At 44.6% G+C, this 24,870-nt stretch overlaps 1 protein-coding gene and 2 pseudogenes across 10 annotated transcripts in view; 1 reads left to right on the top strand and 2 right to left on the bottom strand.

Moving 5' to 3' along the window:
• The window catches only part of LOC101711603 (putative NBPF family member NBPF7), a 97,620-nt gene that overhangs the window by 21,616 nt on the left and 51,134 nt on the right, over window positions 1-24,870 (top strand). For 2 of the 9 annotated variants that reach the window (XM_087190163.1, XM_087190165.1), the window contains 3 exons: window positions 6,393-6,559; window positions 10,244-10,356; window positions 11,117-11,219. In XM_087190163.1, the coding sequence (XP_087046289.1) occupies window positions 6,393-6,432 (40 nt within the window). In that variant the 3' untranslated portion in view covers window positions 6,433-6,559; window positions 10,244-10,356; window positions 11,117-11,219. Of the gene's footprint in view, window positions 1-6,392; window positions 6,560-9,095; window positions 9,148-10,144; window positions 10,357-10,566; window positions 10,633-11,116; window positions 20,540-24,870 lie in introns of those variants that run through there. The other 7 variants (XM_087190162.1, XM_087190159.1, XM_087190160.1 and 4 more) reach the window with 7 other exon arrangements.
• LOC147824263 (sterile alpha motif domain-containing protein 1 pseudogene) lies at window positions 1,039-6,347 on the bottom strand (annotated as a pseudogene).
• The window catches only part of LOC101710876 (sodium/potassium-transporting ATPase subunit beta-1 pseudogene), a 52,898-nt pseudogene continuing 48,085 nt past the window's right edge, over window positions 20,058-24,870 (bottom strand). The window contains exons 2-3 of the transcript XR_015442475.1: window positions 22,804-22,807; window positions 20,058-22,390 (exon numbers count right to left, since the gene is read on the bottom strand). The product of XR_015442475.1 is annotated as a sodium/potassium-transporting ATPase subunit beta-1 pseudogene (transcript). The remainder of the gene's footprint in view (window positions 22,391-22,803; window positions 22,808-24,870) is intronic.

Raw genomic sequence — 24,870 nt, 5'->3', positions numbered from 1 at the left:
CCCCCGATAGAAAGGTATTTCTTGTCTCAACATTGCTAAGAAAAGGCTCGGAAGGCCCAGGTTCTCCTGCAGTCTCCACCACTGGAGCCTGTATTCACAGGACCCTGTTCACACACAAGGTTGGGCCCTGCTGTGGTTCCCACTGTGTGCTCCCTGTCCTGACTGCACCTCAGAGGGAAGCTGGCTCTCTCCCCTCATCAGCTGCTCATCTGGACAGTGCCCTGAGCAGAGGCGCCTCTCTCTTCTCTGCATCCTTTTCTCTGTCTGTGTCTGTCTCTCTCTCTCTCTCTCTCTCTCTCTCTCTCTCTCTCTCCCTGTCTATTTATCTCACATTCTTACAGTAGGTGAGCAATGCCTGAGTCAGAGGGGACCAGTTTCCTTCTGTCTTTTAATTTAATTTTTTGTACGGGGAATTGAACTCGGGTCCTTGTGCTTGTGCAGCAGGCAGTGAAACCACTGAGCTAAATCCCTGGCCCCTTTTTTTTTTCTTCCTTTTTTCTTTTCCTTTTTAAAAAAATTTTATTTAAAAAACCTTCAGTGCAATATTAAAAAGCAATACAGCCAGCGGGAGCAACGACTGAGAGAAAGGGGAGGGCAGACAAGACCCAGGACCCCACCCAGCTGTTCCCCAAGCCTCCTGTGGCTGGAGGCCAGGGGCAGCAGGCTGGGAAGGGGGCATGGGTGGTGGGGGAGGGAGGAGACCACCCACCAAAATGAACGAGCAGAACAAAACATTTATATAGGAATCATCTGGCTGAAAATGATTTTGGGGAAGCCAAAATTTGTTTTTTTTCTTTCCTAAAAACGTCCTTGGATTGGGAGGGGGTCGGCCTCCTGGAGTCCCACACTGTACTCCACTGTTGGGGAGCAGATATGCAGGGGCCAGGTGTGTGTGAGAGACAAAGGGAGATGAATGGAGAGGCGCCCCTCGCCGGACTCTGTCACCAGGGCCCCAGGTGCCCTAGGCAGCTCCTGGACTCTCCTGGGCTTGGGTGAGATGGGAGTCAGAATGGACCTCGGGAGGGCATTGCCCGGCACTCAGCCTAGAAAACCATCAGGGTCCTCATCTTCAAAATGGCCTTGCTGAAGCACCTTGATGTGGTGCTCGTAGATTTTGAGGGCTGGGCCCAGGCGGATGGGAAGGCCAGTTAGCAATCTGTGCGCTGCATGAGCAGCAAGGATTTGCCGTCGATCTCCTGCTCCTGGAAGGCAGTGGCCTGCTCAGGGAAGCAGGCCTCAGTGAAGTACTCTACCACGCCCATCACTGTCCGCTCCACCGGGTCTGCTGGCTTCTCCTTGCGCCCGGGAGTACAGCCAAAAGGGGTCCCATCGGCCCCAGGGAGGGCTGGCTTTCCTGGGGGCAAAGGCACAGGGGACAGGGAATCTGGCCCAGTGGCAACAGAGGCCGATCCTCCTTCCTTATTCATGGCTGCCATGGAGAACACCTGGGGGGTACCACTCCCCGGTGCCGGTCCCCGCCCTTCGTCCTGCCCCGGGAGGGGTCCACAGGGTGTCCACTCCTTGACCCTCTCCTTAGCGCTCGGAGGGGCACGTTCACCATTAAGCTGGAGGTGCTGGGCACCTGCAGGACGGTCACTCTCGGGCACTTCTGAGCTCTCAGACACATCATCTTCGTCATCTTCATCTTCTTCATCTTCCTCTTCTTTCTCAAGCAGTCACTCTTCTCTTCTCGCTCCGCGACGCGCGGGTGCAGGCAGCCAGCAGGGCCCTTCCAGGCCTGTCCCTGCGGGGTGGCGCGAGCGCTCCAAGGTGAGTGCGCTCCAGGCGGCCCCGCGCCACTGCCTCCTCCTCCAACAGCCTTTGCACGCGGCCACGAGTCAGGCGCCCGCTTGTGCTGCCCCCGACGTAGCACATGACTTCCCGCAGGCTCACGGGCCGCCCCGCGCCCCCCTCTGGCGGCGGCTGCTGCTGCTGGGTCGGCGCTGGCGGCGCGGGCCTGGGCGGCGATAGGGTGGGGGCCCAGCCATGTCTCCCCCCAGGCCGGCTGCACCATGCGCGCTGCCTCCCTCCCAGTGCGGCGGCCCCTCCCCCCTCCCCCCGGGGGCACAGCGCCTCTGCGGAGCGGCAACAACGCTGCTGTTTCTTTGCAAAAAAAAAAAGAGCAACAGAGAAAAAACAGTGAGAGAGAAAGAAAAGAGGAAAATAAGCACGCACACGCTCACTCGCACCCACGGCCCGCTGGTGCTGGGCGCTCGCGAGCCAGGATGCAAGAGCAGGAGGAGGAGGGAGTGCTTGCGGCACAGCGCTAACTGGCGCGGCCCCTCCCCGCTGCTGCCTCCGCCGCCGCACGCGAGCCCTGTGCCCCGGACACCGGGCCCCCTTTCTGCCTGCCTGCCCTCCGCCTCCCGCCTTCCTCCCTCCCACTCCACTCCACGAGCCCGCTTTTAAGGTGCAGCCCAGGCCCGCCGCCCCGCCCTCTTCCCCTGTGCTCAGGCTCACTCCTGCGCGCCCCAGCCCCGCCCTTTTGTAATTTAATTTTTTCTCTTTTTTGAAACTAACTTGTTTTTTTTACTACTATAAATTTTTTTTCCCATGAAGTTTATTGGTACATTTTCGGTATAACATACAGTTACATTCATCATTGGGATCTTGTACCATTACATGAGTCTCTTGGTTCTTATTTTTTTCCCCTTCCCTTGCCCTCCCTTCGCCCCCTCCACCCTTCCCTATTTGCAAAGACCTTGTTTCCATTTTTTTCCTCGTCTCATATTTTTTTCCTTTCCCTTTTTTCCCTTCCCCTACCCCTCCCAATTCCCCTGCTCTTTTAGACCTTTCCTTTCTGTTACACAATATCAGTTATACATTTTTAAAATTACAATATTAAGATCTAGGAGACATTACCACAGATTTCACAGAATTTAAAAGGATATAGAAAGCATATTACAAAAATCTTTTTTGAAATAAATTTGACAACTTCTAAGAAGTAACTTAGAAGACTAATGAAACTAACTCTGGAGGAAATATAAAATTTGAATAGCACCTATTAAAGTATATTCCTAGCTTGAAAACCTACCTACATGATAACAGCAGGCTCATAAACATTTTAACTGATAAATTATATCAAACATTTAAAGCAGAAAAAAGAAGGAACACTTCTCCCTCCATTTTAGGAACTCAACATCGTGCTAATCCTAAACCTGGATAAAGATAATAGAAGAAAAAAGTATGAACATAGGTAGAAATTTGTTTAAAAAAACAAACTCTCAGAAGTCAGATCTGGCAGGATATAGAAAGTGGTTTTGTTATAGGGATGGCAGTGTTGGTTCAGCATTGGAAGATCCACCCCCAAAAGTCATCATTTTAACAGAGGAAAGGAAAAAGCCATATGATCCTGTCACTAGTTGGAGAAAGAGTATTGGACTAAATTCTACAGCTGTTCATGGTAAAAGCTATCAGGAGACTAGAAGTAGAACAGAACCTTCTGAGCAGATCAAAGACATGTACTCTATACTTCCAGCAAAAACTCCTTCTATGAATGGAGATGATACAATGCTTTCTCCCTAAAGTGGGGAACAAGGGCAGATATGCCTACTCTTCCATCTGTCCATTAGACTTTGAAACATAGGTCTAAACCAAAATAGTCTGGCAATAAAATGACACAACTAGGATAGGATTGGCACGGCAGAAGCAAAATCTTTAGATGAAATGATCATCTACAGAGAAAATACTAAGAAATCTGTAGGAGCCCCTAGAACTTGTACTTGAATTTAGCAGGATTAGAAAACACAAGGTATATATAAAAATTCAGGTCTATGTATACTTGCTATAAATGAAGAACTGGATATTGAAATTTAAAAGTTATGTAGGAGTACAAAGGTCCCAGCAAAGCCAAAAACAAAAACAGTGTTGGAAGACATTTAGCACCCAATTTTAAGACTTCTTCTAAAGCTACAGTAATCAAGGCAGTGTTGGTGTAAGGAAAGACATATAGATCATTGGAGTAAAACAGAGAATCTAGAAATAGAACCACACATATATGGTCCACTGAGTTTTGGAAGATTATTTAACATTAGCATTTTATAGAATATAAACTTAATTCAAGAGCCGAGGAAGAGATAGTGTCTTCAGCAAACGGCACTAGAACACCTGGTATCCGTATATAAAAAATTAACCTCAACCCTTTTTTTCCATACATGAAAATAACTTGAAGGGATCTATGAACCTAAATAAGAAAGCCTAAAAGTATAAAACTTTAAGGAGAAATTATAAGGGAAAATGTTTATGAATTTAGGATAGACAAGAACTACCTAGGATACAAAAAACATGATATATGAAAAAAAATTGATAAGTGAGATTCCATCAAAATTTAGAACTTTAAATGACATCATTAAAATGAAAAGTAGTCCTTAAACAGACCGTATTTACAATGCATGTAACCTATGATCAGAATATATAAAGAATTCTTAGAGCTCATTAATAGACAACCCAATTAAAATGTAGACATAAGAAGATGATAAATAGCCAGTATAGCACAAGGAAAAGTGTGCAATTCTAGAATCAGAAAAATACTAATCAGTACAATAATAAGATTGAATTATACACTCATTAGGGAGATGAAGTCAGAAGTTTTAAAAGCCTTGTCATGACTTTTTCTTTTTGCTGGATTCTCCCCCTTTGCGTTTAATTTGTCATGTCCAACAGATTCATTCTTCTGGGTTTCCTGGGGTTGTGATCCTCATTGTCTTTTCCTAGGGTATTGTCTAAAAATTTTTGGAGTGATGGTTTGGTATTCATGAAGTTCCTGAGGTGCTCTTTATCATGAAAGTATCTTATTTCTCCATCAACTTTGAAAGATATTTTTGCAGGGTACATCAGTCTGGGTTGGAGGCTGTTTTCCTTTAGGGCTTGAAATACATCACTCCAAGCTCTTCTTGCCTTAAGGGTTTGCATTGAGAAGTCTGCTGTGATTCTGATGGGCTTTCCTTTGTATGTGATTTGTTTCTTTTCTCTCACTGCTTGTAGAATTTTATTCTTCTGTTGGATTTCTGGAATCCTAACTGCTATTATATGCCTATGTGTAGATTTCTTTTGATTAAGGCTAGCTGGAGTCCTATATGCCTCACTTATCTGCATGTCAAGTTCTTTTCCCCTCCTTGGGAAGTTTTCTGCCATCACTTCTGTGAACAGTTTTTTTATGTCATCTGCACTCTCTCCTGTTTCTTCGTTGACTCCAATCAGTCTTATGTTTTTCTTCTTTGCATTGTCTAGCAGCTGCTGGATTGATTTCTCGTGTTCCCTTACAATTTTAAAGCAATTTTTCTTTTCCTCCTCACTAACTGCAATCTTGTCTTCTATAAGTGAAATTCGATCCTCACATTGGTTCATTGTGCTGCACAGACTTTCGATGGAGTTTTTAATCTCTTGGAAATCTGTTTGTATCTGTTTTATGGATTCCATTTGTTTCCTATGTTCGATTCCATCATGTTCCTCAGATCCTCTATTTTTTTATCTGTGTCCTCTCTAGATTTATTAATCATGTCTTGCACCATGAGCAAAATCTTTGCTGTTACCTGAGTAATTATTTCTGATTTCATTTTTCCCAGATCCTCTTTTGTTGCCAGTTCAGAGAGTCCAGGTGGTTGAGTATCAGAGTGTTCCATCTCATTTCCCTTTGGGGTTGCTGTAGGTGATCTGGAAGTCTGTTTCTGAGGCTTGTTTATGTGTCTTCTCATTTCCATGGGGGGGGGCTGCTTCTGGCACCCACACAGCTCACCTGCTCTGCCCTAGGAACTTGGGATGGCAGCGGGGAAGCTTCCTTCTGGGTGCTGGGACCAGCTCAGCTTCTCTGTCCTAGGAGCTTGGGATGGAGGCAGGGAGCTTCCTTCCAGGTGCTGGGACTGGCTGAGCTTCTCTCCAAATTTTCTATTCATTCCTTTTTTATTCAGTTTCTTAAATCCTGCACCCTGACACCCTGGCCTCTGTAGCCCGATTCAAAGCACCGCCACTTGAGGAGTCTGATATACTACTATAAATTTTGATGAAATAGAACTCAAATAATTTCAAGTTCACTGTACCAGAAAAAAAGTTGTAATTAGTTAACACTGCTCGTGTTCTGAGACCACAAAAGTGTCTGATCATAATTTGTACAGCAATAGCCTAGCCTTTCTCTTTCTTTCTCTTTTTCCTTCTTTGGACAAGGTCTTGCTATGTCTATGGGTTTTTTTTGGTACCGGGGATGGAACTCGGGACCTTGTGCTTGCGAGGCAGGCGCCGGAACCACTGAGCTAAATCCCCAGCCCCTTCTGTCTTTTGTAGCAAGTGTCAGATGTGTTATATTCACCCTGAAGCTTTGGTTGAGGCCCACTTGGGAAGCTGTGTTTCCTCATCCATCCTGATTTAGTCTTTTTTCCACTGTTTCTCCTATCCCTCAGTGGTGAGCAGCAGGATGTGAAAGTGGATGAACTCCTGTGAGATTCAGTAGAAGAACACTCCCTCCTCGCTTCTGGGTGTCCTGACGCACCTTACCAACAGCAAGGTCACATCCTCGCTGCCGTCCCTGCAGAGGAGCCTGAAGCGAGTTCTGTGCCCAATGGCACCAGTGAGTCCCCATCATCCTGCTACAAGCACAGCTCCTGAGTCCAGGATCCCCTAGTTCTGTGCTGAGCTCTGGTGTCTTGGCTGAGAGAGGCGTCCGCAGCCACCCAGGAGTCCCCTTAGGGTGCAGAGCAGGGTCAGAGGTCCGGGGGCTCTGGGGCCGTGTTCCTTGTGCCTGGCAGGTCTCTGTCAGCTGGGCCTCAGGTTGCAGACCATGGGTGGATCAGCACATGGGACAGAGTGAGGGGAAGGGACAGGAGCCCCTCAGGGACCCTGCAGCCTGTGCACAGCCGGCTCAGACCTGTTTGGGCAGGGTCCTCTCAGGGCTCCCATCATATTGCTGGGAGTGGCATCTCCTGACCACTGCCCCTCTGCTCTGCACATCCACACGGGCCAGCAGACTTCCCAGTCCTTTGGAGGTGTATTAGTGAGGCTGGGAGCTCCCCCTCACAGAAGCTGCCCCTCCATGGTGCCTTCCCCTGGGGCAGCACTCCAGTGTCCCTCCCTCCCTCCGCGGCCCCACTTTCATCCTCTTCCAGCACCAGGGGTTTTCTCCCTGTCTGGCGTTAGAGTTCCAGTCACATGTCTCATCTCAGAGTTACACTTCCTGTCAGCCATGAACAAGGCTGCACGTCATGGGCCCTGCCCTAATTGACAAGGTAGACAGCAGGCTTCCTGTCCCTGTCTTTTTTTGGTACCAGGGATCGAACTTGGGTCCTTGTGCTTGTGCAGCAGGCGACAAAACCACTGAGGTAAATCCCCACCCGTGTCCCTGTCTTCTTGAGTAGGAGCCCCATGGCCAGGCCTCCTCGTAGCCTATGTGGAACTAGAACTCACTCCTCTGTTCCTCTCACTCAAGCTCCTCTGCTCTTTTGGTCACAGAGAAGCTTTGAAACTTGTAGGTGTTTTTAGTCATTGAATGACCTGTTAGGGAAAACCAAGCTGTGTGATGTCCCCCCATGAATCTGAATGCCGTGGAGTGAAAGTAGCCATGACACAGGTCATTCCCAGCCCCGTGGATCAGTCAGCGCCTCTTGACAGTGCGACCATCCCATCTGCCTTTCCTGGGCTGAGGTGGAAGAGGCAGAGGTTGTTCTCGGTCCCAGCCAGTGGCAAAGCAGGAGTGAGCTGCCCATGTCCTTGCCTCTGCTGCATGCTGAGCCTGCTGCCGCCCGAGCTCTAGTTCTGGTCTTGGCGCCTCAGACAGGATGGGGTCTGCATGTTAGAGCTGAGGACCCTGAGCCTCAGCGGGGTCAGCCCTGCCCAGGAATCCCCAGGGAGTGTGTTCAGGGAGCACGGGCCTCGCCGGCCTGAGCCCACACCTGAGGCTCTGTTACAGGTACCCCGGCCTCGGTTGTCAGGGACGGGGCTCGGGTGGGTTCACCCCTCCCTCCCTTTCTTTTTTTTCTCATTACTGGGGATCAAACTCGGGACTTTGCACTTGCCAGGGAGACGTGGCGCCACTGAGCTACAGCCTGATTCTTCTCCCTTTCTTAACCCAATTAATTTTGAGATGATTTCTTACATAAAAAGAATCTCAATGTTAAAATCAAATTTGAACCTTAAAACATCCAAGTCTGCAGTCACTAGTGCACTGTCCGTGAGGAGGGACAAGACTCCCCGGGGACTTGTTCAATCTGGTCCTTCCCTTGTGCAGCAGGAGAGGAGGCAGGGCCGGATAGCTGCACACAGGTGAAGTGACAGAGGATGTAATGTCAGCCAGAGAGGTCACACAGGGAAAGTCCAGAATCAACTCTGTGAAGGAAGTCAGGCACAAGGAGCAGATTGGTTTCTTGCCATCCTGGGGCTACACAAGTAAGACCTGTGACAGAAGGGTCCAGGGCACCCGGAGTTGGCCGTGATCAGGACCTTTGCTGACCTGACCCCAGGGCTGTGTATGGCAGAGAGGCAGGTTGTGATCGAGCCTGGCTCACAGGGCATTGGAGAAGGAACTTCAGGATGTGTCTCTCTAGTTGTCCTGTCCCCGTAGGGTTCTAGGTTCCTGCCGGCATGTAAACACACCTGCCTGTGTCTCAGTGTATCCCTGAAGCCAGGTCTCAGCCTCGGCACTCTCCCCCTCCTGGAATTCAAGCATCCTCCTCTTGAGTAGCTTGAGATGTTTCCTCTGTGAGGCTCTGTAGAGTCCATCCATCCACATGGCCTCAGTTAGGTCTCTGAATCACCAACAGCAGAGTGTCTGATGGAGAATGGGTCAGGACTGGAGACATTTTTGTAGACAGCCACTATTTTAGATTTCCTGAACAGTGTGATAAAGGATTGTCGTCACTGGTCCCTAGATTCACTGCCGGGGCATTGAGTGATCTTATTGCACGAGGTCAGGGACAGTCTGTCCAGTGCCATAGGGAAGGGGACCTTCCAGCTCTTTTTGAAGACACAACCTGAGATCCCTCGTATATTCTGCTCACGGTTTCCTGTTCTCACACCAAGAACACTGATGCCCGTGTGTCCCAGGGCACAGGGTTTGTAATGGGTCATAAAGTGAGTGTGTGTTGTGACTGTTGGGTGTGCGTTGTTTGCAGAACCTGAAGGCATCCGCAAGCCACAGGAGGAGCAGGCAACCGAGCTGTGCAGGTGAGTGTGAAAGTCATGGCCTAGGAATGCAGTGGTGACACCTGAGCTCCCAGGTGCAGGGAAGCAGGAAGTGCTCCATATTTCTACCTCCTCCCTGCACCAGCCGGGAATGGACACTGTGTTCTTGGTGCTGCCCCCTTCAGTTCCCCCCTTCAATTCTTCTCAGGTTTACTCACCCAGCGTCATTCTTCCCCAAGGTGCAGTAACGTGAGGGTTCCATGTGCTCAGGGGTGAATAGGCTCTCCTGTGGGAGGCCTTGGGGAGGAGATGCCTCCCCTCTTTCTGCAAGGTTCACCTTGCTTGGCTGTGATTCCATAGCTAGAAATGGAAGCAGGGCAAAAAAAGAGGTGGTGTGAGATCCCAGTCCTGAAAGGACAGCCCTGGGCCCATGGTCTCTTTTCCTCAGCAGAGCCTCAGACCTCCTGAGCGCACCTAAGCTCCCAGCCAGGTGGCCACAAAGTATGTGTTCAAAGCGTGGTGCTTCCTTTGCTTGTGTGCCTTGTCTGGCGTACTGCTGTTGTCACTTTCTTCAGTTAGCCAGCCAGGATGGAGGGGAACTACAAATGACCATGGCTTTCAGAATTCACACACACACGCCACTTGTCTCTCAAGGATTAAACTCAGCGATGCAGAGTTGATCTCTGCATGCAGGGCCTTGGCTCATTGTCAGGTTTGTCACAGGCAGAAAATTATGTCCATGAGGAACAAACTACAGCAGGCATCACTTGTAGGTGTGGAGTGGCTCAGGAATTGGCTGGCTTTGTGTGGGACCCTGCCACACAGCTTATGCAGGGTTCACCAAATGTGGCAGGATTCCACTGGAAGGCCTGCCCTGGGGTGTAGTCAGAGAACTCCCTGCCACAGTCCTGTCACCTCACCGGCACCCCATTTACTCTCTGCTGGGTGTCCTCTCTCCCTTAGGACCTGCTGTGTCATCATTTCCTGAGCATGCCTGAAAGCTGAGTTCTCATAAATCTCACCTTCTCTCCTCCCGTAGGAATTTCAGTTCTGCAATGGAACTTCTGCCCCAGATGTTGACAAACTTAGGGAAAACTTTCTGGAATTGGAAGGATATCATCTTCTTCCTCCATTGCAGCATCAGGGACCTGCTGTCCCGGGATGACCCTGTGAGACAGGAGGGGCAGAGCCACCGAGACCATGCTGAGTGGCGCAAGATGGCTGAGCGCCTCGCCCTGCAGCTCTGCCCAGGTGAGGTGACCACCGGGCCCGGCCAGCCCTGGGCCTCTCCAAGGCACCCAGCTCTTGGAAGACCTCTTGGGCAAGCCGCCTTTACATCGGTTCTCCTACTGTCTACATATTTCTTTGAGTGTGGGCACATGGGGCTGCCTCGGAGCAGGAGCAAGCAAAAACACAGGGTGGGAAGCCACACGATTCCCCTCTCCTCTTCCTCCCTGACAGGACCGGGCTCCTGGAGAACAGCAGCATCGCCCAGCATCCTCACGGGAAGGGGGGCCATAGGGGAAGGTATGTTAGATTCCTCAAAGACTGGGCTGCAGGCAAGAGTTTCCCAGGTGTGCTTAGTGTGCTGGAAGAGAGAGTCGTGGATTGTTCTGGATTGCTCACCCTTCCTTCCTTCCTTCCCTCCCTCCCTCCTTCCCTCCCTCCCTCCCTCCCTCCCTCCCTCCTTCCTTCCTTCCTTCCCTTCCTTCCTTCCTTTCTTTGTTTCTTTCTATCTTTCTTTCTTTCTCTCTTTTTTTTTTTTTTTTTTTTTTGCATTTTTAGAGCAAGGGTGACTGTTCCCTTTAGGGCCAGTCCTCTCTGGGCACTGCCATCCAAGCATCCCCAGGCACAAAAAAGGTGACATATCCCTCGTGCACACAATGTCTCCCTCTCTGCCTGCATTACTCGGTGATGGCAGCCACAGGCAGGGACATCAGAAACGGGTGCTGTGGGAACTCAGCAAAGGGAGAAGTGCAGCTGTGTGTCCTGAAACTTCTTCTCCTTTCAGCTTCCCCACAGGCGGACTGGCCACGAGGGCTTCCCAGCCAAGCCTTGGAGGTGCCGGTGGACTCATATTTCCCTGGGAACAACTATGTGGGAACGCAGCCTGGTCAGTGCCTTGACTATGTCTCAGTAACTTTCTCTTTGCTTGAGCAAGACCTCTTGACAAAAACGAAAGGAGGAAAGGTTTATTTTGACCCACAGTTTGTAGGGGTTTTGATGGACACTTGGCTGGTTCTGAGGCAAGATGGCGTGGTAAGGAAGAAGGAGTTCATGGCATGGCAGGCAGGAATCAGCAAAGGCTGGAGGTGGGAGGACAGGCATCATCGCTATCTCTGGGCCGCGCGCCCACAGGGACCCAGTCCTCCCACCTGGCTTCACCTTCCAGCATCACACCCAGACATAAACCCATCTGTGGACTAGCCCCGGTATCACAGGCCCGATCCAGTCACTTCCCACACGCACAGCCTCTGAGCACAGAAGGCTTTGGGGGGACATCTAGATGTAAGTCGTAATGGTCATGTGCATGCAGGACTGGGGTATGATGACTTCCACTCTCTCGTGCAGATGCCCAGGAGAGGAGTAGCTGGGTCCAGTGGAATTCTCTTCTGAGTTTTTTGAGGCACATCCACCCTCATTTCCAACGGGGTGGTACTAGTTTGTATTCTCCCAAGCAAAGCAGAAGGGTCCTTTTGCCCGACAAGCTCTCAAGCACTCATTCTCCCTGGTAGACACTCTTGACTGGAATAAGACAGACTCTGGTGTTGTATCGATTGGTGTTTCATGTCATGTACCTATTAACCATTTCTCCGGCTTTTCACAGGGAAGTGTTGGTTGCAGTTGCCCAGTCAGTGCCGTGAGTCAAGCTGTAGGAAAGGAGTGAAACACAGAGGTCAGGTGTGTCCCACAGTGGGCACGCCAGGACCTTTTATATTTCACATCGGATGTCTTTGAGTTCTCCTCTTTCTCGAAATTCTGCCTCTGTCTGAGGCATTCGCTGGCAAAAATGTCTTTCTCACTTGGTAGGTCTGTCCCTTGTCCTCTTGGTGGTTGCCTGTACTTTGCAGAAGGTTTATGATTGGATCCAGTCCCACTTGTAGATTTTGTAGACTGTCACTATTATATATACAGTAGGCATTCTGCTGAGGACGTCTGTGCCTAGGCTTTATGTTCAACAGTATGTGTTTTCATCCCCGGATCTATGGTCCAGTGGGGTTTGCTTTTGGCACAGGGTGAGAGAGATGGGCAGAGTTGGTCCTGTGCACGTGGACCACCAGTTGTCCCGGCGCCATTTGTCTGTGGCCTGTGTTTTCTCCAGCCTAGGTTATTGGCCCCTTTGTCCAAGATCCAGTGGCTGAAGGTTTTTGGGGTTGTTTGTGCACCCTCTATTCTGTTCCCTGTGTCCACGTGTCGTGTCTGTGTGCATGCGTTGGTACCATTCTGTCTCTCATGGTTTGCCCAGGGAGGGAAGTGAGGAAGTCTTCCCGTTCCTTAGGAGACAGTCTGAATCTCCCAAGGATGTTCCCCCGTGCGTCCTGTTGTCTCACGGAGAGAGCCATTCATTCACTTCCATTGGCACCAGGGTTTGTACTGGGTCTTGAGGTGAGTTCAGGTCATGACTGTTGTATGTGTGCGTGCGTTTGTTTGTGTTTGCAGGACCTCAAGACACCGGGAACCAAGAGGAAGTGGCGTGGGAGGCAGTTTCCGCCTGGTGAGTGTGAGGGTCACGGGCTTTGGAGGCAGAGATGGCCTCTGAGATCTCAGGTGCAGGGAAAAGCAGTTTGAGTATGAAGGTTAGTGTTAGTTTTCATGTTAGAGTGAGGTGCAGTGTTGGATTTCAAGTATCAGAGCATTGCAATGTGTCTATGACTGGTCATGATAGGGTTAGGGTTAGGGTTAGGGATATGGTTGGAATTCAAGTACCTGATTTGTTGTAGTGTGAGTGCAAAGATTTTGCTTTGGATTAGTGTTATGATGAAGTAGATTTTTGGATTTCAAGTACCTGACCATTACAGTGTGGCTATGATGGGTAGTGTTAGGGTTTCAATTTGGGTCTGTGTTGGGTTTAGCCTTAGAGTTAGGGACATGGTTGGAATACAATTAATTACCTGTTTATTGGGCTGTGAGTATGATGGTTAGGGTTAAGATTACTTTAAGAATTAGGTATATTTTTTTATTTTGAGAACCTTAGCATTACCCTGTGGATCTGGCTGGTAGTGTTAAGGCTAGGGTTTGGGTTAGGATTACAGTTAGGGCTTGCTTTTGGTTTAAGTAATAGTCTTGGAATTTAAGTTTCTGTGTTTTGGAGTGTGAGTGTAATTATTATGGTTAGGTTTCAGGTTCATTATAGGGTTCAAATTTTTGTAGCTGAGTTTTGGATTGTAGATATGAATATTTGTTTTTGAGATCATGTTAGGGTAAGTGTAACAGTGTTGGAATTCTGGAACCAGACTATTGGAGTATGTGAAGTATGTTTAGTATTAGGGTTAGAGTTATGGTTAAGGTTAGAGTTAGGGTAAGGGGTCTGTTTGGATTTCAAATACCTGATTATTTAAGTTTGAGTACAAATGTTAGTGTTAGGTGTAGTGTTAGGGTGAGTTACTATGTTGTATTTCAAGAACCTGAGCATTGCTATGTAGTTATGATGGTTAGTGTTAGGGTTAGGGTTAGGGTTGGGGATATGGTTGGAATTCAAGTAACTGATTATTGTTGTGTGAGTATGGATGCTTAGGGTTAGGGTGAGTGTTACAGTTGGGTATATTTTTGCATTTGAAAAACCTGAGTATTTCAGGATGGCTATTACTGGTAGTTTTAAGTTTAGTTAGGGTTAGGGTTATTGTTGGGGTAAGCAACAGTCTTGGACTTTGAGTACCTTTGTATTGGAGTGTGGCTTTGATGGTTAGTATTAGAGTTAGTTTTACAGTTAGGGTTAGGGATAGTGTAGGAATTCAACTACCTGTGTATTGGATTGTGGATATGATGGTTAGGATTAGGGTTAGCTTTAGAGTTAGCTTTAGGGTTCAAAGTCATATACCTGAGTTTTTGAGTGTGGGTATGAATGTTAGTTTTGGGTTTCATGTTAGGGTAAAAGTTACAAATAGTCTTGGAATTCAGTTAACAGACTATTGAAGTGTGGATATTATGGTTAGTGTTAGTGTCAGTGTTAGGGTTAAGGATAGTGTAGGAATTCAAGTACCTGATTATTTGAGTGTGAGCATGATGCTCAGGGTTAGCTTTCATGTTAGGGATGGGTATCCTGTTGGATTTCAATATGTGAGCAATTCAGTGTGGCTATGATAGGTAGTGATAGGGTTAGGGTTAAGGTTAGGGTTAGGAATATCAGAATTTCAGAATCTGTGTATTCAAGTGTGGTTTTGAAAGTTAGTGTTAACATTAGTTTTTAGGAATGGGGTTAGGGATAGTGTAAAATACAAGTACCTGGCTACTGGCTGTGGATATGAGGGTGATAGTTAGGGTTAGGGCTATGTTTAGGGTTAGGTTTAGGGTTCAAATATATGTACCTCAGTTTTGGAATGTAGGTTTGATTGCTAAGGTTAGGGTTCATGTTCTTGTAAGAGTTTCAGATAGTACTGGCATTCAGACACCTGACTATTGGAGTGTGATAATCATGCTTAGTGTTAGTGTTAGGTCTAGAGTTAGTGATAGGTTTAGGGTTAGGGTTGATGTTGGGGTAAGTGATAGTCTTGGAATTCAAGCCTGTATGTGAGTATGATGCTTAGGGGTAGATTTAGTTTTAGGGTGAGGTACACTGTTGGATTTCAAGTACCTGAGCATTGCAATGTGGCTATGATGTGTAGTGTTAGAATTAGGGTTAAGGTTAGGTTTGGGGTTCAGGATATGATTGGAATTCAAGTACCTGATATTGGAGTGTGAGTGTGATGGGTAGGGTTAGGATTAGTGTTAGGGTTAGGTATATTGTTGGATTTGAAGATCTTCAGTAATGCACTGTGGCTATTACTGATAGTATTAGGGTTAGGGTTAAGGTTTGGGTTATGGTACCTGATAATCTTGGAATTTAAGTACCTGTTATTGGGGTGAGTTTGACAATATTAGCATTGATTTTAGGCTTGATGTAAGGGCTAGTGTACAAATTCAACTACCTGTGTATTGGATTGTGGATATGTTGGTTATGGATAGGGTTAGGTTTAGGGTTACATTCAGTGTTCAAATTCATATACCTGAGGTTTGGAGTGTGGGTGTGAATGTTTTTAGGTTTGTGTTAGGATATGGCTTACAGATAGTGTTGGAATTCAGGTACTTGAGTATTTGGGTATGGCTATTACTGTTAGTGTTAGGGTCAGTGTTAGTGTTAAGGATAGTGTTGGAATTAAAGTACCTGATTATTTGAGTGTGAGCGTGATGGTCAGAGGTAGGGTTAGTGTTAGTGATTGGTGTCTTGTTGGATTTCTATAAGTAAGCATTTCAGTGTGGCTATATTCGTTAGTGTTAGGGTTAAGGTTAGGGTTAGGTGTAGGAATAGTGTCAGAATTTAATCCTCGCAAGCACAAGGTCTTGCGTTAGATCCTGGTACAAAAAAAATGTAAGAATCTGTCTTTTGCAATGTGGTTTTGAAATTTAGTGTTAATGTTAGTTTTAGGATTATGGTTAGAGATAGTGTTGAAATCCAAGTACCTTGATATTGGATTGTGGCTATGAGGGTTAGAGTTAGGGTAAGAGTTAGTTTTAGGATGAGGTTTAGGATTCAAATTCATGTGCCTCAGCTTTGGAGTTTGGGTTTTATTGTTGGGCTTAGGGTTTGTGTTATTGTAAGAGTTTAATATAGTGTTGGCATTCACATACCTGAATATTGCAGTGTGGGTATCATGGTTAGTTTTTGGGTTAGTGTTAGGTTTATGTTTATGGATATATTTAGAGTTCAAGTACCTGATGGTTGTAGTGTGAGTATGAAGATTAGAGTTAGGGTTAGTATTATGGTGAGGCACGTTGTTTGATTTCAAGAACCTGAGCATTGGAGTGCAGCTATGATGTGTAGTGTTATGGTTTGGGTTTGGGGTAATATTGGGGTTATGGTAAGGGTTAGGGACATGGTTGAAATTCAAATACCTGATTATTGGCATGTGAGTATGATGGTTAGGGTTAGAACTACTTAAGGGGTTAGGTATGTTTTTTTTATTTGGATAACCTTAGTATTACCCTGTGCATATGACTGTTAGTGTTATTTCTAGGGCTAGTGTTAGCATTAGGGTTAGGCCTTAGGTTTAGGGTTGGTGTTGGTGTCAGTAATAGTCTTGGATTTAAGTTTCTATAAATTAGAGTGCGAATATGATGATTAGAGTTAGGTTTAGGGTTCAAATTCATGTACCTGAGTTTTGGAGTGTTGATATGAATGTTAGTTTTTGAGTTCATGTTAGGGTGAGGGTTAAAGATACTGATCAAATTTAGGCAGCTGACTATTGGAGGGTATGGATTATGCTTAGTGTTATGGTGAGCATTAGGTTTAGGGTTAGTGTTAGGGTAAGAGATCTGTTTGAAATTCAAGTACCTGATTATTGAAGTGTGAGTATGATGGTTAGGGTTAGGATTAGTGTTAGGGTTAGGTATATGTTTAGATTTGAAGGTCCTCAGTAATGAATTGTGGCTATTACTGATAGTGTTAGGTTTAGAGTTTTAGACAGGGTTATGTTTGGGGTAAGTGATAGTCTTACAATTGAAGTACCTGTGATTGGGGTGTGGGTTTGATTGTTACTGTTCGCTTTAGTTTTAGGGTTAGGTTTAGGGATTGTGTCAGAATTCAACCACCTCTGTAGTGTATTAATGGATATGATGGTTAGGGTTAGGGTTAGGTTCAGGGTTCAAATTCATATACCTGAGGGTTTTTGGGGGTTTTGTTTTGTTTTGTTTTGTTTGTTACCAGGGATCAAACTCAGAACCTTGTGCTTGCAAGGCAGGTGGTGGAACCACTGAACTAAATCCCCAGCCCCTACCTGAGTTTTGAAGTGTGGGTATGAATGTTAGTTTTTGAGTTCAAGTTAGTGTAAGGGTTACAGATGGTGTTTAAATTCAGGTCCCTGATTATTGAAGTGGGGGTGTTATGGTTAGTGACAGGGTCAGTGTTAGGGTTAAGGTTGGTGTTGGAATTCAACTACCTGGTTATTTGAGTGTGAGCATGATAGTAAGGGTTATGATTAGTGTTAGGGATTGGTATCCTGTTGGATTTCGATACAGAGCATTTTAGTGTGGCTGACTGCTAGCATTTAGGGATAGGGTTAGGTTTAGGGTTATATTAAAGGTTCAGTTCAGGAATAGTGTCAGGATTTAAAAATCCTAGTATTGTAGTAGTATGGTTTTGAAAGTTAGTGTAAATGTCAGTTTTAGCATTAGGGTTAGGGATAGTGTAGAAATACAAATACTTGGGTATTAGATTGTGGGTATGAGGGTTACAGTTAGGGCTATGTTTAAGATTATTTTTAGGGTTCAAATTCATGTGAATTGGCTTTGGAGTTTGAGTGTGATTGTTAGGCTTCGTATTCCTGTTATTGTAAGGGCTTTGAATAGTGTTGGCATTCACATACCTACCTGTTGGAATGTGGAAATCATGGTTTGTGTTAGGGTTAGGGTTAGGGTTAGGGTTTGGGATATGGATTTTGAACATGATGGTTAGGGTCAGGCTTAGGTTTATGGTTCAAATTCATTTACCTGAGTATTTGAGTGTGGATATGAATGTTAGTTTTTGAGGTCCTGTCAGGATAAGGCTTACAAATAGTGTTGGAATTTATATACCTGCCTATTGGAGTGTGTGAATTATGTTTAGTGTTAGGGTTATGGTGAGGGTTAAGGTTAGAGATACGGTAAATTAGGTATGAATTACAACCATATACCTAATTTTTGTAGTATGAGTATGAATGTTAGTAACAGGTTTAGAGTTAGGGTGAGGTAAAATGTTTGGTTTAAATTACCTGATCATGCAATGTGGCTATGATGCGTAGGGTTAGGGTTTTTAGGGTTAGGAATATGGTGGAATATCAAGTACCTGATTATTTTAGTGTAAATATGAACACTAGGGTTAGATATAGTGTTATTGTGAGGTACATTGTTCAATTTCAATTAGCTGAGCATTACAATGTTTCTATGACAGGTAGTTTTAGGTTTTCCATTCAGATTAGGGTTGGGGTTAGCCTGAGGGTTAGGGATATGGTTGGAATACAATTACCTGATTATTGGAGTGTGAGTATGATGGTTAGGGATTAGGATTAGTTTAAAGGTTACATATAGTTTTGGATTTGAAGAACCTGAATATTACCCTGTGTATATGAGTTGTAGATTTAGTGTTAGCTTTTGGGTTATGGTTGGTGTTGGGTTCAGGGTTATGAATTCATAGTCTTGGAATTTAAGTCCCTATATAATGGTTAGGGTTAAGTTTAGTGTTAAGGTGAGGTACCATGTGGGATTTCAAGTACTTGAGCATTGCAATGTGGCTATGTTGGGTAGAGTTAGGGTTAGGGTTTTGGTTAGAGTTAGGTTCAGGGTTACATTCAGGGTTCAAATACATACACCTGAGTTTTGAAGTGTGGGTATGAATGTTAGTTTTTGGGTTAGTGTTAGGGTAAGAATTACAGATAGTGTTGAAATTCAGGTAACTAATTATTGAAGTGTGGCTATTATGGTTAGTGATAGGGTCAGTGTTAAGGTTAAGGATAGTTTTGGGATTCAAGTACCTCATTATTTGAGTGTGACCATGATGGTAAGGGTTATGATTAGTGTTAGGGATTTGTATCCTGTTGGGTTTCAATACATAAGCATTTCAGCATGGTTAAGCCTGCTAGTGTTAGAGTTAGGGTTAGGGTTAGGGTCAGATTTAGGGTTCCATTTAGGAATAGTGTCAGAATTTAAGCATCTCTGTGTTGATTTGAAAGTTATTGTTAATGTTAGTTTTAGGATTTTGGTTAGGGATAGTGTAGAAATACAAGTACCTGGGTATTGGATTGTGGGTATGAGGGTTAGAGTTAGGGTTAGGGTTAAGTTTAGAGTTCAAATTCATCTACCTGAGTTTTGAGTGTGGTTTTGATTGTTAGTTTTTGGGTTAGTGTTAGGGTAAGGGTTACAGGTAGTGTCATAATGCAGGCACCTGACTATTGGAGTGTGTGAAATATGTTTAGTATTAGGGCTAGGGTTAGGGTTAGAGATAGGGCAAGGGAACAGGTTGGAATTCAAGTACCTTATTATTGCAGTTTGAGTATGAATGTTAGTGTTAGGTTTAGTGTTAGGGTGAGGTACAGTGTTGGATTTCAAGTATCAGAGCATTTCAATGTGACTATGATGAGTAGTGTTAGGGGTAGAGTTAGGTGTAGGGTTAGGTTTGGGATATGGTTGGAATTCAAGTTGATTACTGGAGTGTGAGTATGATGGTTAGGGGTAGGACTAGTTTTAGTGTTAGGTATATTTTTGGATTTGAAGAAACTGTAATGCAGTGTGACTATTATTGATACTGTTAGCTTTAGGGTTAGGGTTTGGGTTGAGGTTAGGGTTGGGGTAAGTGATATTCTTGGAATTTAAGTGCCTGTTTATTGGAGCATTGGTCTGATAGTTGGTATTAGCATTACTTTTTGGAATAGTGTAGGAATTCAACTACCTGTATGTTGGATTGTGGATATAATGGTTAATCTCAGGGTTAAGTTTAGGGTTAGGTTTTGGGTTGAAATTCATATACCTGAGTTTTGCAGTGTGGATATGAATGTTAGCTTTGGGTTTGTGTTAAGGTAAGAGTTACATATAGTTATGGAAATCTGGTACTTGAATATTGGCATATGGGTATTATGGTTAGTGTTAGCGTCAGTGTTAGGGTTGAGGATAGTGTTGAAATTCAAGTACCTGATTATTTGAGTGTGAGCATGAAAGTCAGGGTTAACGTTAGTGTTACAGATTGGTATCACGTTGGATTTCAATATATGAGCATTCCAGTGTAGCTATGGTTGGTAGGGTTAGGGTTAGCATTATTGTTAGTTTTCAGGTTAGGAATAGTTTCAGAATTTAAGAATCTGTGTATTGAAGTGTGGTTTTGAAAGTTAGTGTTAACATTAGTTTTAGGATTAGGATTAATGGTAGTGTAGAAATATAAGTGCCTGGATATTGTATTGTGGGTATGTGGGTTAGAGTTAGGGTTAGGGTTAGGGTTAGGGTTAGGGTTTGGTTTAGGATTTAAATTCATGTACTTCCATTTTTGAATTTGGTTTGATTCTTTGTGTGTGTGTGTGTGTGCGCGTGTGCATTCATTATTTTACTGTCCGTTGTTTTAACTTGACTCATACAAGATCCACGAGAGCACTGTACTCCTGGCAATTATTACATATGTTAGAACATGGATTTTCACTGTAGACAACATTTAACACCAGTCTATGGGGTACTGCATTGTTTTTTACAAAGTTCAAAATAAAGATTTATTTTCAAACAAGTGACTTTGGTTTATTTCATACATTACACTTTTTCTTGCAGAAAAAATAAAATTGTACAACTGCATAAATATGAAATTTTTCCACCATGGTTAAAACATTCATAAAGACACAGTACCAGCATGTGATGCCTCCAGAGAAAGGAAAAAAGGAAAAGAAAATGTACAAAGTAAACTAATTAGCCCTGTCACTAACCAAAGTGATAGGTGGAGCCAGATCTCAGACCCAGCTTCAGAACACACTGGAGGACCAGGGAAGAGATGTCAAGACAGCATTCAGTACAAAGCACAACGCAACCCATCACATTTTTTGTGTTTTTCTGTAGTGTCACTTAAAATTTAAAGGGCAGTTCCCCCATGACAGCCCACCCCCCAAGCCCCAGGAAAAAAAAGTAATACCTAATATCACAGGGAGAGACAATGGAGTGTTAAAAATGCTCATTGATGGGCCATTATCTTTGAAACAGCCAAACAAAAACGAAAAAAAAAAGTACCTTGCCAGTTTTAGTCCCATTGAATATTTACACCTTGGACAGCAAACCTTGTTCACATAAAGTAGAAAACAGATATGATAAAACATGCTAGAAAAATGACCAGAGTGTGCACCTATAGTGCTGTACACTAAATAAAATACACATGACAGCAATACTTAGGGGCCGGAAACACTGCTCACTACAAGTCAGTTATGGAATCATAATTTACAGTAAAAATGAGCACATCCCAAGGCTCAATTTTTATTTTTTGTCATTTACAGTAGAGTAAATATTTTGTTGCTATTGCTACACTTTAAATTTACATTCTAACCTATTAAATGCAGAGCACTAGTGTAAAGCATATAAATTAAGTGTAGGTCCCATAAATATGACAGTTTGTCAAAGACTAGTAGTGTTTTTGTTTTTGTAATTTTTTAACTTATTAAATGGTTAGTGGGGAGGATTTGTGCATGTGATCAGCTCTTAACTTCAATTTTTACATCAAAGCGTCCCCGACAATGGTCTTTCTCACTGTACCCAATGTTCTCACCATATGCCTTACACTCAATGTGAACTTCAGTGTCCACGGTGAGGTTGGTGAACCGTATGGCCAGCAGGGGCTACAGATATTTGGAGTTTGCCATAGTAGGGACAATACTGCACAGGAAAACAGTGTATCTGCCCATTCTGAAGTATTCCACAATTCCAATTTTATCCTTATCTTCTTCTTGCTTGCACTGAACAGGCAGAAGGTACCAGTTGTACCTCACCCTGGTGTAAGTCTCCACAGACTCCAAGGACTCATTCTTGGGAGGCTTTGGTTTGAAGCCCAGAACTCAATTGAGCTTTATGATGATAAAGGGTTTGCCTTCTTTGTAGCCATAACTTTCATCCTGCAGTTTCCCAGCCAGTCAAGCCTGAACGTGCAGACCTTTTGCTCACCTCATTCATGGCTAAAGTCTCCTCGTTCTTTGGGTTCACTGGGCACAGTGCCACAGTCCTCAAAAATCATGTCATCCTTCTGGGCCATTTCTTTGTACTTGCCCAGGAACCTAACTATGTTCAGCATATGGGCCTTATAGCTCTTGAGATCAGCAGGAAGAAAGGAAATTTCAGTCTTTTGGATCTGAGGAACCTGCTTTAATCCTGCTGGGGCCACCTGGTCCTGGTAGGTAGGCTTCAGTTCACTGATGGTCAACAGTATCACCTGGATGGCTCCAATGAAGATGCTGGCTAGGCAGCCGTGAAATATCATGTAGAACAGAAGGATCTTAAGTCAGCTGCCATTGGTCCAGCCCAGGAACTCTTTCTTCTCCGAGTTCCAGATGAACTTCTTCCAGCTGCCCTCCTCAACTTTCCCACAGGTCGTGATGGTAGGCAGCTGCAGAGGCAGACACGCAGCTCAGGCATCCCTGGTGGGCTCTCCACAGGCTCATGCCAAACTGAGGTGCCCCATACCCGAGTGCATGACTCACGCAACTGCCTTGGCCAGGCCAGGGCAGGATGGGGCCCACCCTGACTGTGGAACATGCCATGTGCACGCTCTCGCCCATGGGGCTCAGGGCCTCCTGGACTAGCCATGGGGGACTGGAGTGGAACCCCTGCCTACTGCAGCCTCAGCGGGGACTGGCGAGGGGCAAGTGACAGTTGATGGGATGGAAGGAGCAGGGGACTGCCGGCCAGGCAAGTGCACACACCAGACATGAGGTTGGAAGGTCTGGAGTTTGGGTTTGATTCTTAGGGTTGTGCTTTGTGTTATTGTAAGAGTTACTGATAGTGTTGGCTTACACTTACCTGGCTATTGGAGTGTGGGAATCATGGTTAGTATAAGCATTAGAATAAGTGTTATGGTTAATATCAGGGATATTCCTGGAATTCATGGACCTGATTATCATAGCATGCATATGAATATTATGATTAGGGTTAGTGTTGTGGTGAGGTACACTGTTAGATTTCAAATACCTGAGCATTGCAGTGTGGCTATGATGGGTAGTGTTAGGCTTTGGGTTTGGGATAGGGTTTGGGTTAGGCATAGGGTTAGGGATAAAATTGGAATAAAATTGCCTCCTCATTGGACTGTGAGTATGATGGTTAGGCTTAGGATTAGTTGAAGGGTAAGGTATATTTTTGAATTTGAAGAATGTATTACCCTGTGGGTATGACTGGTAGTGTTATGGTTAGATTAGTGTTAGGGTTAGGCTTAGGTTTAAGCTTTGTGTTGGGGTAAGTTACAATCATGGAGTTTAACTCCCTATGTATTGGAGTGTGAGTATGGTGGTTAGGGTTAGGTTTAGTGTTAGGCTGAGGTAGTGTTGGATTTCAAGTGCCTCGGCATTGCAAAGTGGCCACAATGGGTAGTTAGGGTTAGGGTTAGGGTTGGGGATATGGTTGGAATTTAAGTACCTGATTATTGGAGTGTGAGTGTGATGGTTAGGGTTAGGATTACTGTGTTAGAGTTTGGTGTATTTTTGGATTTGAAGAACATCAGTAATTCAGTGGGGCTATTATTGATAGTGTTAGGGTTAGGGTTACAGTTAGGGTAAGTGATAGTCTTGGAGAATAAGTATCTGTGTATTGGAGTTTGTGTTCTATGGTCAGTGTTAGCATTAGTTTTAGAATTAGGGTTAGGGATAGTGTAGGAATTCAACTACCTGTTTATTGGATTATGGATATGATAGAGTTAGCATTAGGTTTAGGGTTCAAATTCATATACTTGAGTTTTTTAGTCAGGGTATGATTGTTAGTTTTTGGGTTCCTACTAGGGTAATGGTTACAGATAGTGTTGAAATTCAGGTACCTTACTATTGGCATGAGGTTATTATGGTTAGTGTTAGGTGTTGCAGAAATCTCAGAAAGAAATACACAGAGACACAGAATTCAGATAAAATAATAAAATTTCTTCTCGCGAGCAGATGGGAACACCAGAAACCAGTCTGGTCCTTATCCACACCTTTGTTCAGCATTTCCCTTTTTATATCCTTTTTAGCCATTATCTCATCCCTAGTGGTCTTTGATATGTAAATACAATTCCAGTTCCTATTTACAAGTCACAGACACAAGATAGGCCATATACATTGTAAATTCACCCTGGCACAGTAACTTTGTTAGGTTAATGAAGTTACTGGTTAGAGTCAGATAATCCTCACCTTAAACAAGGAGTTACAGGAAAAGCAAATCTTAAAAGAACACATTACTTATTTTGCTTCTACAACTACCTTAATATTCAATCTATTAAGTTATCTAAAACTTTTCTGTATCATTAGGGTCAGGGTTAGGATTAAGGATAGTGTTGGAATTCAATAACCTGACTATTTGAGTTGAGAATGATGGTCAGAGTTATGATTAGTGTTAGGGATTGGTATCTTGTTGGATTTCAATACATGAGCATTTCAATGAGGTTATATTGTGTAGTATTAGAATTCGGTTTATTGTTAGGGTTCAGTTTAGGTATAGTGTCAGAATTTATTGGAGTTTGGTTTGAAAGTTAGTGTTAATGCCTGTTTTAGGGTTAGGGTTAGAGATAGTATAGAAATACAAGTACTTGGGTATTGGATTGTGGGTATGAGGGTTACAGTTAGGGTTAGGATTAGATTTAGGGTTCAAATTCATGTACATCAGTTTTGGAGTTTGGGTGTGATTGTTAGGGTTAGGGCTCATGTTATTGTAAGAGTTTCAGGTAGTATTGGCATTCAGATACCTGAATATTGTAGTGTGGGAATCATGGTTTGTGTTAGGGCCAGGGTTAGTGTTAGGGTTAGGGTTAAGGATATCATTGGAATTCAAGTACCTGATTGCTTGTAGCATGAGTATGAAGATTAGGGTTAGGGTTAATGTTACAGGGAGGCACATTTTTGAATTTCA

The sequence above is a fragment of the Heterocephalus glaber genome, unplaced genomic scaffold, assembly GCF_053883595.1.
Source record: "Heterocephalus glaber isolate CG9 unplaced genomic scaffold, H.glaber_assembly_v1.0 deba00001550, whole genome shotgun sequence".
In the NCBI taxonomy this organism is placed as follows: domain Eukaryota; kingdom Metazoa; phylum Chordata; class Mammalia; order Rodentia; family Bathyergidae; genus Heterocephalus; species Heterocephalus glaber.
The sequence above is the reverse complement of the archived record's forward strand: the minus strand, read 5'-3'. Positions and strand labels throughout refer to the sequence as shown.